The 18,229-nt window shown below is 36.7% G+C and overlaps 1 protein-coding gene across 1 annotated transcript in view; it reads right to left on the bottom strand.

Annotated features, from left to right (window-relative positions):
- Positions 1-2,058: 2,058 nt before the first annotated feature.
- The window catches only part of col18a1a (collagen type XVIII alpha 1 chain a), a 33,120-nt gene continuing 16,949 nt past the window's right edge, over positions 2,059-18,229 (bottom strand). The window contains 37 exon segments of the mRNA XM_042764457.1: positions 2,059-2,373; positions 2,781-2,896; positions 3,484-3,681; positions 3,767-4,075; positions 4,214-4,246; positions 5,065-5,193; positions 5,281-5,345; positions 5,440-5,593; positions 5,680-5,802; positions 5,896-5,930; positions 6,127-6,180; positions 7,237-7,267; positions 7,413-7,478; positions 7,572-7,643; positions 7,746-7,799; positions 7,955-7,990; positions 8,271-8,348; positions 8,432-8,493; positions 9,042-9,078; positions 9,215-9,238; positions 9,320-9,409; positions 9,510-9,545; positions 9,648-9,746; positions 9,853-9,879; positions 9,962-10,030; positions 10,110-10,241; positions 11,640-11,684; positions 12,300-12,362; positions 12,562-12,699; positions 13,810-13,857; positions 13,944-14,030; positions 14,163-14,225; positions 14,458-14,484; positions 14,804-14,842; positions 14,844-15,002; positions 15,508-15,534; positions 16,118-16,233. Coding sequence (XP_042620391.1) covers positions 2,160-2,373; positions 2,781-2,896; positions 3,484-3,681; positions 3,767-4,075; positions 4,214-4,246; positions 5,065-5,193; positions 5,281-5,345; positions 5,440-5,593; positions 5,680-5,802; positions 5,896-5,930; positions 6,127-6,180; positions 7,237-7,267; positions 7,413-7,478; positions 7,572-7,643; positions 7,746-7,799; positions 7,955-7,990; positions 8,271-8,348; positions 8,432-8,493; positions 9,042-9,078; positions 9,215-9,238; positions 9,320-9,409; positions 9,510-9,545; positions 9,648-9,746; positions 9,853-9,879; positions 9,962-10,030; positions 10,110-10,241; positions 11,640-11,684; positions 12,300-12,362; positions 12,562-12,699; positions 13,810-13,857; positions 13,944-14,030; positions 14,163-14,225; positions 14,458-14,484; positions 14,804-14,842; positions 14,844-15,002; positions 15,508-15,534; positions 16,118-16,233 — 3,155 coding nt within the window. The 3' untranslated portion in view covers positions 2,059-2,159.

Raw genomic sequence — 18,229 nt, 5'->3', positions numbered from 1 at the left:
TGCACTGTGGCGATCTATACTCCATCTGAAACCATTTTTAACAGTACTCTTTAAAAGCCATAGCATTTTAGTAATTTTTTGGCATGCAATTTTGCTTAATTTTCACTTAATCAACTTTCTCAAATGCCCATGGGTTATATTACCACAGGCTTGGTCCACCTGCTTGAAATGCTTGCAGAGGACCTTTAAGTCCTGAGATACAAAAGGGCCGCTTCACCATCTCGCTGTCAGCAGTCTCTGATTTGTGCCTTGAGGCCCTCTCAAGGCCACATCGCTAAATCCTATTGAACAGGCTGTAAAACCCTTCAGGCGGACAGAGAATCAGTGCAATAGGCACTGAGGAGGGATTGCAATGTCATCAAAGGGGCATACTGTGCAATTTAGAGACATGCATGAATCAGGACTTTGGGGCCCTTTGCCATACAGTAGGTGCACAGAAGACATTTGCCTGAGAGTATGTCAGTGCTTAAACAGCATTTAGCAAAATTGCATAGTTTACAGTTCCAACCATTGAGAAGGAAAGACACTTGTGCTGATCAAAGGTGGCTTTTATCTGAACTAGAAGTAAGGATTTACTTTATACCAAAAGTCACTTAATCTCAACCTGACAATGAGTTCTTCAAAATATGTGTTTTTTATGTATATATGACTTCAGTAAATAATGACAAATAGCATTTTTTGGGTTTTAAACATCTAATTATTGTGTAGAAAAATTATTCTTACAAATGAAAACAATGGGTTAAAGCCTTTATGAATTTAAAGTCTAAAATACATACTTGTGAAAGGAAAAATGTACCTTTATTTTTTAGTAATCGGTCAGTGAACAGTAAACACATTCATGATATGAAATGGCTTGTGAATGGTATCTGATATGTTAATATTGTGCATTAATAGACAACAGACACTAATAGACAATATACATTAATAGACACAAGAACTAGTGCCAGAATTATTGTGGCAAACAAAAACAAAATCATTTATTCAGTGCCTCTGAGACATGGTATAGCACATACTGGTTTAAAAAAAAAGACTAGAAGCCCACAGGGTTGTACTGAATTCATCAGTAGCACTACAGTGGATTAAGTGTCTGAAATTCCATATGGAAACACATCTGTCTCTCCCAAACAACACTGTCTGTTTCATCAGTGAAAGCACCAAATGCAACCAAAGCCTCTGAAATGTCCAATGAATTAAAAGACATGTAACCGCTATTTTTGCGTTACAGAATTTTTTTTCCATTAATATTTGTTGCAAAAATCTTGCAGCTTCCCCTCTTGACTTAAATCAGCCACTTTGCTTTATTAAAACTTCTGGAATCAACCAGAAGTGTAAAACAATGACACTATGAAGAACTACCATATGAAATTTCACATTAATCACAATAGAAACACACAGTGATCCCATATATGCAACAGAAGTATTAAGAATAAATGTGTTTTTTACAAAACCCTTTTGTATTGAATTACTCAAAGCATATTTTTGCCAACTGAAGCTTTTTGATACAGTGACCATTTTTAGCTACAGTTAACTATTTCAGTCTTGCACTTTTAACTGTGGAAGTATGTAAAAGTGCTCACTAAAATAGAAAAAAGTATGGTTTACAGTTTCAAATCATATTTTAGCTCTTTAATGTGAAATAAATATTTTCTCTTTCTGAATCCTAAAACTAAGATGTCAGGTTTGCCCCTCTGTATTTAACAAACCTTGGATGAAAATGGAAACGGTACAGACAAATAAGTGGAAAAAAGTTACACACAAAAAAATAGCTAAAATTGGTTAAATATACCAATTAAGACATCTTAAAAAAAAATGTACATTTTATAGTATAAAACCCCAAAACAAACAATTCATATACAAAATTTTATATGGATACAGTTCGAAACACTGCCTCGGCTGGCCTCACTTCTCTGGTTTAACCCCCTGAAAAATATGTGCCAATGCCCTGAGAGAGAGCAAACACCTCCACGTTCAACCTGCCTCTTTGGTGTTACGGTGAGGGAACAGATGACTGGCAAATTCTCCTTAAGGCAGACTCAGTTCTTTTTTAATTTTTTTATAATTTTCTTTTCTTTTTTTCATTAGATACAGGCATCTGCTGGAGTGAAACTGGGCCTGTATAAACGGTTGTGTTGAGTGTTCAAAGGCTCTTTAGGACGGCTTTATTTCTTGGATTGTGTCATGTAGCTGTTCTCGATGCACAGCACAATGTAGGAACTGGAGCAGCTGCTGGAGGTCTGCTGGAGGAGTTGGCCAGCCTGCAGAGACGAGGCCAAGCCTGTCACCGCACGGTCTCCGGCCCTCCACGTCTCACAGTAATTATCCGTCTGCCTGTGACCCCTGCCACTGGAACCATGCCAGATCATCTTCTCTGGCCTACAGGATTGAGGGGAAAAAAAATTCATTTTAGGTGGTTTAAGATAGCCTCAGACTGCATTCAAAACCTGGAAGACCTTTCCAAAATTGCAAAGTCAAATTGCATTGCCCGACTGTGGGATCAGGATGCACAGCTTTTTAATCCATCAACTGGGAAACTACATTTTTTTTTACAAGGTACTAGACAGCGATAAATACATAGATAGATAGATAGATAGATAGATAGATAGATAGATAGATAGATAGATAGATAGATAGATAGATAGATAGATAGATAGATAGATAGATAGATAGATAGATAGATAGATAGATAGATAGTTATTTCTCTAGCTTCTGTTTTTAAAGAAAAATAGTAAAGTCTGAAGAGATACTACCATCTTCGATCAGCCAAAGACACTGGCACTTACCAGGCACTGTCCCGCAGGACATCTCTGCCATCAAATGAGTAGATAGGAGCATTGTCCTTCATCCTGCTCTCTGAGTCACTGAAGAGAGACTCCCAGCTTCTGAAAAGGACTTGATCCTGCAGAGGAGAATATTAATGCCATGAAAAGACAAGAAACAACCAAGATCACTGAGTTAGTTCATTGGGTAAGTTTAGTCTTGAGGAGAAAATGTTGAGGAATTGTCAAAATTATCCAAAAGATCAAACGAATACTCATGTACAAACATAGATAATTCTACAAGACTGAATGAATATGAATAAATAAATAGATAAATGAGATGGGAAGAAAAAAATATATTTCAAAAATGTTTGCTTGCTTGCAAAACTTTTGCATTCCCCAGATTTTTTTTAAAAATAAAATGATAAATAAAATAAAATAAATGTTAACTGAAATAAAATGAAATATATTAAACTTATACATATTTCAGCTAGTTTCCAAGGCAACATTTCTTATTTTTATTTGGTTTCACTAAAATAATAAAACTGAAATAAAATAAATAAAAAACTATATAGAAATTAAAAAAAAGAATACAAATGTTAAAAAAACAACAAAATTATTAAAACTTTAAAATCAACAATATAAAAAAATAAAATTCAAAATATTAACAAAAACTACAATAGTATATCAATGATAAAAAAAAAAAAAAATAATCACTTCTACACACCTTGAGGTTAACAATCGGTAATGTCTCTCTGTCAGATCTGCGGACGATACTATAGAGATCCTGAAGTTTGGAGGACAGGAAGGCTCTGAATGTTCCCTTCAGGCCCACGGCGCGAGCCTGCTGGAAGCACAGGAAGTCTGCCCCACGAATGCCTCTCATGTTACCCACTTGTGGAGAATTCAGGGCGATAAGATGCAACTGTACCGAAAATGAAAATGGTGTCAAAAATGGAAATAAACACGGGAATCTATGCAAATGTTGTGATGAAGTTGACTGAACTAACCCCTGGTCCAGAAGTGTGGGTGTGGCCCTCTGGTTGATTGACAGGGGGGCTAGGGCGGCGGGCTGGAGTGATGGGGTTCCTCTCAGGTTGAACGGGGTGTCTGTGTGGTTGTACAGGATCGGTGTAAGGTGGGTATTGTGGATCTGGGTAACGGGAGTCAGTCGGACTGGGGTTTCTATTCTCTGGCTCCCTCCTTGGAAACTCGATCGGCTGGTGCGGTGGGGAAATCTGCTCTGCTCCATTGTCAGCTGTGTGGTCTTGGGAATAGTGAACAACAGGGGGCGGCTGGACCGCTGCCACTTCATTGTCCTGGAGGAAGAGCCAACGAGCTAGTCATACCTTCAGGAATTGATATGCACATCCACTAATTCCAGCCTCCTTTGATTAAACTGTGGGTGCTTATTTGAATGTTAAAGCATAAAAAAGAGCTTTATTCACACTGCTTACCAGCTCTCCATAGAAGGTTTTATAATCTCCAAGCTGCAAATAAAAGGAAAACTGTGTTAGAATTTGAGAAGACCTTTAAAAGAAAAAAGAATAAACCCTTATATTGTAATGTTCTCCTTAAAATGAGTCAATGACAAATAAAAATGCGTAAAATGATGAAATGAAAAAAAAAAAAATCTAGTTTAAATCACAACCACCATGTTCCAAGAAATATGAATTCATGTTGATTTTCTATATCTGGAAAAACCTTTATGTCTTTTTGATTATCATACCATAATTTTGATTAAAGGCTCTAAATATGGCAAGTGGTGTGATCAAAAAAAAAAAAAAAAAAAAAAACTAAATTATGCCTGGAGTACATTTGAGTGCGCTTAACTATTTTCAAAATAATAAATAATATAATAATATTATAATATTATATTATAATAATAATATTACTTCCCAAAATGTTGTCAAACACATTTTTCATTTATTTTATTTATGTATTTATTTTTACAATTATTAAATATGATTAAGTTGGTCAAATGACAAACAGAACAAATCCTACCATGCCATAAAAATGTCAATTATATAATTATATTTTTAATGAACTTACAACAGTTATATATAATTATAATAATCACAACAGTTGCAACACCACCTCCTTTAATAATTAACAACATGACTACCACCATTATGTTTATAAAACAACAACAACCATTATCCACAAAACAATATTACAAACTTTTTTTTTTAAATGCTCATATTATAAAAAATGTTATTAAAGTAATTTTATGTATGAAATGCATTTTTAATATTATTTTACAACAAATGAAAAGGTGTAAACAAAAATGAGTGTTTAAGCACCATACCATCACTTGTCTGACACCATCCCGAACTCTGAGGTAGAGATCGTTTCTGTCCAAAATGTAAATCAAAGCACCTTCAGACTGTCTGCGTGCCGTAGCCATCATTATGTCATAAGACCTCAGGAAAGTCACCTGCTGAAACATTTAAAAATATGGGCATGATTAAAGTATAAAGTGTCAGGTATATAATCATACACACGCCATGAACGTCCCACTCACTCCAGATCCAGTGCCAGAAACTCCAGGAGGTCCCGGGGGACCTGGAGGTCCAGGAATACTGAGTTCTGAAACAAACACAAATCATACAACACTGTCTGTTATTTAAGTTCTTCAAAAATATCCTAAGTGTGTTAAGAATTTTACTTAGTTTTTTCTTACGTGGTCTGTAGGCTCCTGGCAATGACGGTGACCCTGGAGGTCCAGGGGGTCCAGGAGGTCCTGGGTTTCCTGGACGACCATCATAACCAACACCAGGTGCTCCTGGTGGGCCCTGTGGTCCAGGGGGACCTCTGATTGAGTCTCCTTTAGGTCCCTAGAAAAGATGTCTTTGATGAGACCATCCACATGTAGGTAAGTACTCAATTGGGGTTATGTCAAGAAATTCCCAATAATTCTTACAGTAGGTCCAGGGTTTCCTGGTGGTCCCTGTACAGCTCCAAAACGAGGGTCATAAAATCCTCCTCCTGGCTCTCCTTTCTCTCCTTTCAGACCGGGCTCCCCCTGCTCCCCCTTCATCTCATTCTAAGGAAACGGGTGCCATGTTTTGTGTTGTTGAAATCATAATCAAATCATTTCATAAAAGATTTTCATTTATATATTTAGTGAATCACATACCTTGAGGGCATAGATATCAACGTTAGAGGAAAAACCTGTGGGAAAAAAATGACCGAATACTGCATTAATACATTAAATACCACCATACATTTTACAATGAGTTGATAATGATGTCAAGCTACTAAATCAGGGTACTTCAGCCACTAAATTTACAGAGGCCAGGACAGCCTTGTTATTGCCTCTTGCTATCGGCCTCAAGTCTCTAGAAACAGCAACAGTGGTAAATTTTACCTGGTGACCCTGGAACTCCAGGAGCTCCCTGGTCTCCTTTATCTCCTTTTATAGCTAAGAAAACAAGACAAGGCGTTATTCAAAGTTGTCAAAAATTCTTTGACATGTGAATTCATTCTACATATTAAAATCCACATGAAATGCATTTCTTGATCCATTTTTGTCCTGTAATGTTGAATTTGTTGAGCATAAGTCATTGAGAGGGAAATAAAATGTAGGTTGGGACTCGATTTTTTCCACTGGGAAATAGCTGGACCAAAGTGAAGTTTAATAAATCAGCACTAAAGAAAAACTGTTTTAAGGGTACATTGGATGCCCATTTTCCACAAGTTGGTATAATTCTTTTGGGTGTTCAAGAAATGTCTGCAACACACTTTGGTTAAAATTCCTCAAAGGTCACATAAAAAAAAAAAAAAAAACAGTTTTTACCTTGTCAAAAACATCTCTGTTCACAGCCACCCATTTCAGTCCATGTCTTTTTAAATGATAATGAGCTAATGCTCACCCACTGCTTTGTTCCATTATTTGTGTATTCAGTGGCGCGTTACCATCAAAAACAAAACTAAAACACTGTGTCCTCAGTGGCTCTGATGTCGGGAGAAAATAAAGACTCATGTTCACTTTTACATCCAACTATAAAACACCTGCTTCGCTTACAAGACATGTCGCTACAGCTGCTCGAGCACGGAGAGAACGGCGGACAGTGTACAACTGGCTGAGGGCGGAGATATGCTAATACAGGACATTCCGTCAGTGGTTGTGGGTGGGGTCTGAGCAGTATGACATCATACTGCTCAGAAAATCAAAACGGCTTGATAATTAAGACTGGTTAGGTTTTTTGGGGATCCAAAAAAAAAGGAATTAATGGATTTTTTAACCACACTAGTAAAATACATACAAAAACAAAAAGAAACAAATATATAAAAACAGCACCAAATGACCCAACCCCCATCCCCATGCCCCCCCCCCCCATCCCCTTTTTTTTTTAGAAAACATGCAGAGTTAAATCATGTAAATAGAGTACATTTTGATTTCATGTTGACTTTAAGGACCTTGTGACAAAATATCTCCTGATTATCTGCTGTGACAAGAATGACTGTAATAACCTACCTGGATACTGTCTCGAATAATCTTCATATCTCTGAAATGGAAAAAGGATTTTATTTTATATCAAATTATTGCTGTTGCAATCATGATCACTTCAGTTCAACATAGCCAGCATATGGAGCTCATTCAGCAATGATTCATGCATAAATTATAGCTTATTTGACACAAAAAGCACTTACACTGAATCGGTCCAAGGGCAGAGCAGGTCCAGGGGGACCAGGAGGCCCTGGGGGACCAGGGGGACCTTGAAAATACACAATCCAAGCAATCCATTCAAATCAATCAACAAACTACATAAAAAACCAAATTCAATACTCAAATTCAATCAAGAAATTTACTGGGTAGCCATATCCAGAGCCTGACCCTGACTCTCCCTTCTCTCCTTTGTATCCATTTACACCTGGGCGACCCTATAGTCATAAAAATGAAATTAAGTTCACAGTCAGTAAAATATGCCGTTGTCTGTCAAGAAATATTTTTTGTTGATAAAAGTTTCATTTTGAGAGACTTACAGGTCTGCCTGGCATTCCAAATTCACCTTTCAAACCAGGAGGTCCAGCTGGACCCTGAATAAAATGAAATATGACTTAGATGTTGCTCAGAATGTTCCAAATAGAGGCATGATAGAGTTGTTCTTTTCTTTAACTCTTAACTTAAAAAATAAATAAATAAATAAATAAATAAATAAATAAATAAATAAATGTAACGAATACAAACATACAGGAGGTCCGACTGGTCCAGGAAGCCCACTCTCACCCTACAGACAGAAAAAACAAATTCATTTTGATACATGGTACTAAAAGTTTGTACACCTATTTAATCTTTTGCATTTTCCTTGTTTTTGAATGTTAGTTAAGTCGTTAAAATATAAAGAAACAAAAAATATGGGAATTATTGACTAATAGTGTCCAAAAGTCATATTGAACGAAACTGTATGTTTCCTGAACACTTGAATATCCAACACACTTTCCATCCAAAAATAAAATGAAATAAAATACATTCAAAATAAAATTATATAAAACAAAATAATACAATACCTTTAGGCCTGTCAGTCCACCATGGTAAAGTGGGTTTCCATCAGGTCCAAGAATAAGTCCGGGTTCTCCTTTCTCACCCTGCAAATAAAATGATGTTACAATAGTGAATTTGAGGTTTTTAAACACTTCATATTTAGCTATGTCTATTGGTTTTTGCTTACAAACCTTAATGCCGTAGCCTGGTGAACCAGGTTCTCCTCTGACACCCTTTGGTCCCACGGGCAGTGTAAGATTGATTATAAAACATAATTCTGACTATAAAGTTTATATAAATTAATGTATAATTGCATATATATACACATACATATATATACATACATATACATAGACAGCTATATACATAATACATACATAAACAGACTATAATTCTATATATTATAGATATATAGGGGGGGATATATATATTAGGGGGGGGATATATATTCTAGATATATATATATATCTATAGATATATATAATATATATATATATATATATATAATATATATCATATGTATATATATATATATTATCATATATATATATATATATGTATAAATATTTTAATAACAAATGTAACTATTAACTGAACATGAACATTACATGGTTAAGGGACTTCTGTGCTTTGCATCAGGCCTAAGAAACTATTTTACCCATGGTAAAAATCACAGTCTCTCCTGCCTTGTGGTGTTATTAATTACTTCTAGAATACACAGTTTAAATGTCTAAGGTTTTTTTTTTTTTTTTATCAAAAATGGGGTTGGGCTGACAAATTAAGTTAGGCAGTACTAACTGGGAATCCTGCTTGACCAGGAAGACCAGCCCCACCCTGAAAATCACACAAAAGATATATGACTTTTACAAAATTTTAGAGGTCTGTATTTCAGTGCCCACAAGACATTTTCTGGTATCCTAATGCCCTCTGCCATACTAACAATAGACTATCAGAAGCAGAATTTTCATACCCGAGGTCCTGCTCCTCCATCATTCTGTACAGAAAAAATTACAAACAGCTTAATAAGAATATGAACCATTATAAGCAAAAAAGCTATATAAATATAAAGACTTACATTTTCAGAATAACCATAAATAATTTGTCCAGGTGGTCCAGGGGGGCCGGGTGGACCTTGAAGTCCAGCTCCATCTCGACCAGGTTCACCCTAAACAGATAATCACATTTAACAATGATTTAATAGGTCATTAGCGATTTCAAAGTCCCAGGTGTTCCCCAAAATCACTTCAGACCAAAAGTAAACTCACCCTGTCGCCTCGGTCTCCCTTGTTGCCCTTCGGTCCCTGCAGAAAAATGCAAAACACTGATCTCAGCCTGAAGTACTGCACATCAGAGGGGCTGTTTAGTAAATTTCCACCTAAGAGTTTTATTAAAATGAAACGCACCTGTGGTCCAGGGAAGCCATCCAAACCAGGTTGGCCATCTTTTCCCTGAGGCCCCTCACTGCCTTTCTCACCAGGAAATCCTGGGAAACCAGGCGTACCCTGAGGAACAAGATATAAATAAAATATAAAAAGTCCTCTAGGTATGATATGAAAATGATATCTTTGGGATAGAAAACAACAAATGAACAAATAAATGAAGTCTTACTTGTGGTCCTGGGACACCAGGAGGTCCCTGAAATCAAATAGGATTACAGTAAATGAACTGCTAAAGATCAACAAGAGTTAATGAAAGCAGAACAAATCAAAAAACATACCTGGATTCCTACTGGTCCTCTTAGTCCAGGGACTGAACTGAAGTGAACACCAGAACCCTCCATATCATCCTGAACACACACAGTTTTCCAAATCTCATTTTTTTCCTAAAAGACTGTGAGATGTTAAGTGTAATTGACTAATACTTACAAAACCAACATGATATCTTGGGCCAGGAGGACCAGGTGGCCCTGGTGGTCCAACAGGTCCCATTGGTCCTGGAAGACCAGCAAGTCCACCCTCTCCAGGAAGGCCAGGGGAACCAGAAGAACCTTTGGCACCTAAAGACAAGGAGAAAGATAAACAAATGAACAAGGTGACATATAGATAAATGAAGTTAGCTTTCAAGATACCAAGAGCAAAACATGTTAGTTTGCACATTCAGACAATCTACAAAGCAATGTCACAAAGAGTCCAAACTACCATCAGTCAAATAATATATTGTTACATTTCAGGTATTAGAACTGTAGAGTAGAAAGTTGAGATGTTTGTGAAGAAAATCGATTGCCACACTCAAGACCTGCTACCTGCCACCCTGCAGCTTTAGAGGAGAAGCAGGAGGTAGAGTAGGAGAGAAGATCAGAAAGATAGCTGGGAAAGTAGGCGTTTTGCTACAGAGACAGAAACATAAAAGAACCCTGAGTGGGTGTGACTGTTTCAGAAAAAGCTGTTTTCTGAAGCAGATTTCCACATAGTGTCCTAACAAGGTGTGACACAATACATCAACATGATTCTTCCATTTTTCTTCAACAATGGGCACTTTTAATAATGAACAACTGTCATTTCCACTCCATCTCAGGGTATGAAATGTGTTTGAAAGCATTCTGTGGTAAAAAACACAGCTCTAAAAAACACATTAAAAAGACACTTATATAAAAAACACCCCTTTATGAATCATCTACAACAGCATTTATTATATAATATGAAAAAAAAAAAATGACAGCTTTATTGGAAAGGCTGCAGAATAAAAATCTATTATCAAATAATATGTATCTTAACAAAAACATTAATTTTACACTAAGGTAATTCTGTCTGCTTGATAAACAAGTACACAATCTTTTAATAAAACTTTATTATGGAAAGAACAGTTGGAACAGTATATATCTAAATCATTTTCATAAAATAAATGCTGAAATGGTTTATGATTATTCAATCAAGTGATTTTTTATGATTTGTAAAAAATATTAAAAATATATTTTCATCATTTAATAATAAAAAAATACTACTTCTAAAAATATAAAATAAACAAAAAAAAAATCTGTATCTAAAGGTAATTGAAAATAGCTAAATCAAATAATCAAAGGCATGGTCAAAAGATTTAATGTGAGAAAATGTGAGTTTTAATAACCTCTTGGAAATTGACGAAAGCTAGGACATTTTTTTTAATTCTACAGGTTTGTATTTCTGACACTGAGAGTGAAATATGTGATACATCAAACATTTTTAGTGATCATTATTGTAAAAACAGACAATTACTTCTCACTGGATCTTGCTGCTTCACACCTGGATAGGACATTTTTACTGAATTCTTATTAAAGCATACAGAGCATTGCAGATCACTGAACTGTACAGAACATTTATTCTCGACATTCAAATATGTGATATGCAGATGAACATGTGCAAACTATGCACAAGTGTTTCAGAGGTTTCTCACGAGGTGCACACGTTATGCAAACTGACCTTCTCTCCCACAGGTCCAGGTAGGCCCAGCTCACCGGAATCACCCTGTGGAGCACAAAATCAGTCCAGTGTCTAAAGATAGCTACCATTACAAGAATCTCAACAGAGCTGAATTATGCAAGTCCAAATCCATTAAAGAACCAGCATAGCTATCTACTGTATGTATGGACCGTGTTCCTCCACTTTTTTTTTTACCAATGGATTGCCATGACTTTTCCATGACCTTTTCAGTCGTTTGTGATTACAGCATAAGAATGTTTTAGAAATCATTTTATAGAGACTGCCAGACTGGATTAACATTTGTATGCCAGACTGTGACGAGAGGGTCCCACCAATGTCCTCTACCGTGTCCTATTGCCCACTCACTGAGCCCAGCAATAAATATTTTGTCCCTGGAATTTGGAATTTTACAGGAAGCCCAGATGTCAAGTGAAATATTGGATTTAAAATGTATGCTTAATTTACAAATGCCTCCAATAAGACAAAATAATGTCTCACGATGGCTTGCAAGCATGTTTACGCTCCACAAGCAACCACAAAAAGCAAAATTTAGATAATTAAATGTTTAAAGTAACTTTTAAAGGTTTTCCAGGTTTATAAATCACAACTTTAAATTTCCTGTTGTTTTTAGGTTTTATTAAAAGAGACTGGACTTCTTACCTTCTCTCCTTTTGGGCCTGTTAAGCCTGGTTTTCCATCAGCACCTGGTGTACCTGGAAGTCCCTATTAAAAAATAACGTTCTTTTTAAGTGTATTTATTTATTTTTTAATTTGTATGACTTTAACAAGACACAAGATGAAAGGGAGAAACAGTGCACACACATTACCCACATGGCTACGTCTCTGACTAATAAACGCTTTATTCCAACACAACATATCCAAACTAATTTTATACTAATGGACCATGTCTCCTTAGACTTACCGGTTGACCTGGAGCTCCATTTTGCCCAGGAGGACCTGGAGGCCCAAAACCACCAGGGCCTGAAGACCCAGGGCCAGGAGGACCAGGGAGACCAGGGGGACCAGGAGGACCAGGTAGGCCAGGCAAACCAGGCATTGCCTATAAACAAATAAAAAGTTACTAAGTAAAGAACAGCAAGCTTTTATAAACAGGAAATTTAAGAATTACAAATAAAATGTTAACAAAACTACCACATTTTGCTTCATTCAGGGTTGCTATAAGTAATGACTGCTAAAAATACAGCTTCGCCATTATTTGAATTTTAAAATATATAAAAAATGGAAAACATTTATTTTAAATTGTAATAATATTTCACAATATTACTGTTTTTACTGTATTTCTGATCAAATAAATACAGCCTTGGTGAGCAAAAGAGACTTGTTTCATAGACATAAAAAAATCTTACCAACCCCAAATGTTTAAAAACATTGTGTTCATTGAAGGATTATCCCACATTGTATAAAATACAGCTAGCACTAAAATACTAAAACTAAAATTATCTAGAATATTAAAACATTTATTGTAAAAGTATTATTGATAATGTAATGATAGAAAATTAAACTTTCACATTGCACCACCAACTGAAATATGTCAGGTCTTTTTTTAATACTGATTTTTGGGCATACAGCATGAAAACCCAAAATTCCTATCCTCAAAAAATTTAGCAATGATTCCGGGTAAAAGAAAAGTTGCAAATAATTATGTTCGAGATTACTTGGTCTTCCTTTTCTTTTTTTGCAGCTGTTGATGGAGGCAAGTCATCCTGTGGGCACTTACGGTGTTTATGGTAGGCCCCACATCGTAAAAACTCGGACCTTAACTCATCCAAACGTTTGGTTCTTTTGCGTCTCTCCTAAACAATATCCCCACAGATTCTATATGGGGTTCAGGTCAGGATAAGTTTTGCACAATTGAGCAAGATACATGCCTGATAAAGCGCTCTGGGGAACAGCCTATTCGTTCAGAATTTCTTTCTGTGTCACCCTCATCTCGGAGTTTGTCTGATGGCCTTCTTGACAGCAGTAACAGTCTTAACCCCATGAGCGGTTTGTGAGTAAGTGGGGCAACCAGGCATTTTTTTTAAAAGCCCTCAGGCAGGAATCTTTTGCAGGTGTTTAAGTTAATTAGTTGATTCGAATGATTAGGTGCTCGTTTTAGAGAACTTTTTCAACACATGAGAAGGACCTGTATAGTGCACACAGGACTTACCCGCACACTGTCCAAATCAAATCCAGAACCCTCCATGTCCACAAATGTCTATAAAATAGATACAGAGGATAGATTGTGAAACCGTTTTTAAAAGGAAAGCGGTCACAAAAACAGCTGACTAATAATGAACTCACAGGCCTATCAGAGAGAGATGGGGGTCCCGGTGGACCTGGAAGCCCTGGAGGCCCTCGAGGTCCTGGTTGACTTTCACCTCGTTCTCCCTAAAATGAAAACATAAAGTACAAAAAGTTGAAGTGGCATACTATAAAAGGCATTCACAATTCAATTCTAAATGGTGCACAACCCTGATACTGTCATTATAAGCCATGATAATGGACATCAACAATACTTACTTTCTCTCCTTTGGGTCCAGGACTCCCAGGAGTTCCTGGAAAACCAGGAGGTCCAACTTGGCCCTGTTACAAAAACAGATTCTTAATCATTTGCACATGAAACATATGAATGCAAACACAAACACACAAAATCAAAACTACAACCAAACTTTTCTTCCCTTTTTTTTTATAGTAAAATCAAACTGTTCCCCCCAAATACACAAGCAGGTATAATTTCAGATTAAAAAATGAAAAATATTGAAAATGTACTTGACCCAGGTCTATTTTATACAGTTTTATGAAATGCATTACTTACAGCTTTTCCATCTTCACCAGGGTCACCCTATAAAGGAGAGGATAAAATATTAGCTTTGTTCAGATATGACCAATGCATTATGCATAGTCTCAAGGGCAGAATCACAATGTGCCTTTGTGTTTGCAAGGTTGTATATCTTAAACCTGTATTAACACCATTCTCTGCTTGTAATGGGGAACACCATAGGGGTTCTATTACTGTTCTGACACATCAGCGGCAAATGCAAGACCACTTATGACACATATGGTTATGGTATAATGCTGTTCCTTTTTTAAATGGAAATGCATTCACTAACAGAAAATAGAAACAAACCTAACACCCATACCCTACACACCGACCCACCCACAGCCCCACCATCACCACCAGCACCTCCATCTGGTCCTACCTGGTCCAGGTGGTCCTCTTGGTCCTGCCACCTTCTGCAACACTGACCCATCTCCCCTCAATTCTACCTCTGCACTTGGCCCTGGGGGACCAGGAGGCCCTGGAGGCCCAGGAGGGCCCCGATCACCCTTTGATCCAGGATAACCAAAACCAGAACTACCCTGAAACCAAACATGAGGGTAAATAATGACATGAGGGTAAATATTAATGACATTTTAATTTTGGCATGAACTATTCCTTTAATTCACATTTAACTGGTGCAAAATATGTGGGAAGTCGTGGCCTAATGGTTAGAGAGTCGGACTCCCAATCGAAGGGTTGTGAGTTCGAGTCTCGGGCCGGCAGGAATTGTAGGTGGGGGGAGTGCATGTACAGTTCTCTCTCTCCACCTTCAATACCATGACTTAGGTGCCCTTGAGCAAGGCATCGAACCCCCAACTGCTCCCCGGGCGCCGCAGCAGCATAAAAAAAAAAATGGCTGCCCACTGCTCCGGGTGTGTGTTCACAGTGTGTGTGTGTGTTCACTGCTCTGTGTGCGTGCACTTCGGATGGGTTAAATGCAGAGCACGAATTCTGAGTATGGGTCACCATACTTGGCTGAATGTCACGTCACTTTCACGTCATATGTTTTCACAGTTATGTCAAGGTAGAAGCATCAGAACAAACCTTCATTCCTTTCTCTCCTGGGTCACCCTGTGAAAACAGACAAAAATGATTGACCTGTCTGCCACTCTCCCCATTCTAACAGATGGCTGAACATTCAAGCTCCCCAACATTGACTTCACACATTACCTTGGATTTTGAAGGACATAAAACTTAAATGTAACAATTAGAAAAGGGCCCTGTATCTCCTATTGCAGCTGAACAATCATTTCATATAAACGGAAGTCATCTCATAGCAATTAACACTGCCTGCTTATTGTTTTGTAAAAGTTGTTATATAGCTTAAATACCTGAACGTAGCTGCTTCTTTAAAAGAAATTGCTCTGACTCTCAATTCTGCTTGGATGAGCCAACATTCAAAACCATTAACCAAAATACACACACACCTAAGATTGCATATCAGTTGATCTGTAGATTAACGTTGCTTGACGACCAAAAAAGCCTATAGTTAAATGAACTGTATTATTATTGGTGTACTTTATAACAATGACAACAACATCCCGTACCATAGATTAATTACTGTAATGGACAGGTTCTCATGGCTTATTACTTTTGCAACCGAGCTGTAGAGATGTACAGAAACACTCAGAGATGTCAACACCAAACAAAACACCTCCTCTTCTTCACCACCACCACAACAACAACATCATAAATCACCCTTCGGTCCCACAAGACCCCTCTCACCTTTAGCACCCTTCTCTCCTCTGTCTCCTTTCTCTCCTTTTCCACCTGTAAATTTGAAAATGTCTGATTAATTTAAAAATAACCTTTCCTCTTATATGTTTTACATTTTCAAAAACATATCCAGCTCATATTTCACCCCAAAATCAAAAGAACGAAAAAGAAATTAGACTTTGCATGAAGAAAATGAAGCCTATTTAGCTAGACATTTTTAGAGATTTTTTTATTTTTCTTGTCAAATATTAATATTAATATACTAAAGAAACAATAAAACAATAAAAAAAAAAATAAAAAAAATCCAGTAGAGAATTTTTGTAATAATAAAAAAAAAAATACTAAACCTTAAACACATTATGAAACTTAGAATTCTAGGGCAAAATGTGCTTATTTTGTTATGAAAGTAATGCCAGAATACAGAAGATCTAAATGGCACTAAAAAGGCTTATAATGTCTTATTTATTTATTTATTGTGGTGAAATGTGACCTGGACATGTTTTTGTGACATTCAGCCTACAATACAATGAAATAAAACTATATAAATAAAAAAATACCAAGACAATATCAAGGAAGGTGGGCCACAATCCACATATTCATTTAAGAATATGCCTACCAGCAGAAGCTTCTATAAGCAGGTCAAGAAGCATTGTGTTTTGACAAAACAATATAAATACAATATAACAATTATAGCAATAAATGCCATACATATGCAGCAACACTATTGCTTTCTCCCAGTCTGCTGCAGTCCCTCTCGGGCATCTCTACACATCCACAGCATTTTGCCAGCTTTTCATGCAAAGCATCATGTAGAAATTCTGCTGAGAATTTCTATGCAAAAATTCCATGTCCATTTGAGAGATTTTCTCTCATCAGCAACCCACCTGTTGGCCCTGCAGGACCGAGCCTGGACTCCACAGAATACCGTATGCCATCACCAGCTGAGCCTGACGTACTTAGAGAATTTGAAGCTTGTCTAGAATCATCATACAACCCTGAAGTTTGCCTGCTAACATCAATTAAGTCAAGCGTTTGTCGAGATTCACCATATGAACCAGAAGTTTGTTGAGAACCACCATAGGAGCCAGAGTTTGTTTGGGATTCACCATATGAACCAGAAGTTTGTTCAGAATCACCATATGAGCCAGATGTTTGCCGGGAATCACTGTAGGAGACAGAGGTTTTTCGGGAATCCCCATAAGGACCAGATGTTTTTTGAGAACCGCCATATGAGCCAGATGTTTGTCGAGAATCACCGGAGGACCCAGAAGTTTGCCAAGAGGAATCGACTGAGCCTAATGTTTAACAAAACTTACCAATTCAGCTTATTCTGAAGAAAGATCACATTTCAGTAAACCGTTTACAAAAATATGTAGATGATTGTATTGATGTGAGGTAGTAAAAAAGCCAAAAAAGTCTTACACCTTATTTTAAAATGTAATAATAATAGCAATATTTATGGTTTTATAATAATTATTATTATCAGTGACTTTATGTTCTGTAATTATGATATTAAACCTTATCTTAATTGTGTGATTTTCACAAATATATACGTATACAAATAAAATAAGGAAAGTAACAACTTTGATTTAAAAAATATATACAAGTTACATTCAAATTATTACATTATAATACACTGCATCATAATTAAATTTAAAAAAGGCAATGTTGATTTGTATACATCAAAATTTCAATAATGCCCCGGGCACTGGCAAAACTGGCATGGGCCACAATCCATCCATCAATAACAAAATCTGAATAATTTGCTTTAAACCAGTAGAGGGCGCCAAATACCACAGTGGCTGCTTCTATAAACACTCAGTTTTTACAAAGTCAGTCTAGTCTGTCTATCACATGTCAAAGAAATGTTTGCAATCTTCTAAACTATTTCATAATTGATATCTACGTTAGTAAACCTCAGATTACATTTTAAATCTCCCTGCCTTCAAAACTGCTGAAAACACTAGATTAGACCTGCATGAACTGGTTAACCAGTACAGCCATGCAGTTCAACAGCAAAACATAGTTGAAAGTGGTCAACCAGCATAAG

Source organism: Cyprinus carpio, chromosome A9, assembly GCF_018340385.1.
Source record: "Cyprinus carpio isolate SPL01 chromosome A9, ASM1834038v1, whole genome shotgun sequence".
Classification (NCBI taxonomy): domain Eukaryota; kingdom Metazoa; phylum Chordata; class Actinopteri; order Cypriniformes; family Cyprinidae; genus Cyprinus; species Cyprinus carpio.
This window is presented reverse-complemented; position numbering and strand designations above follow the sequence as displayed.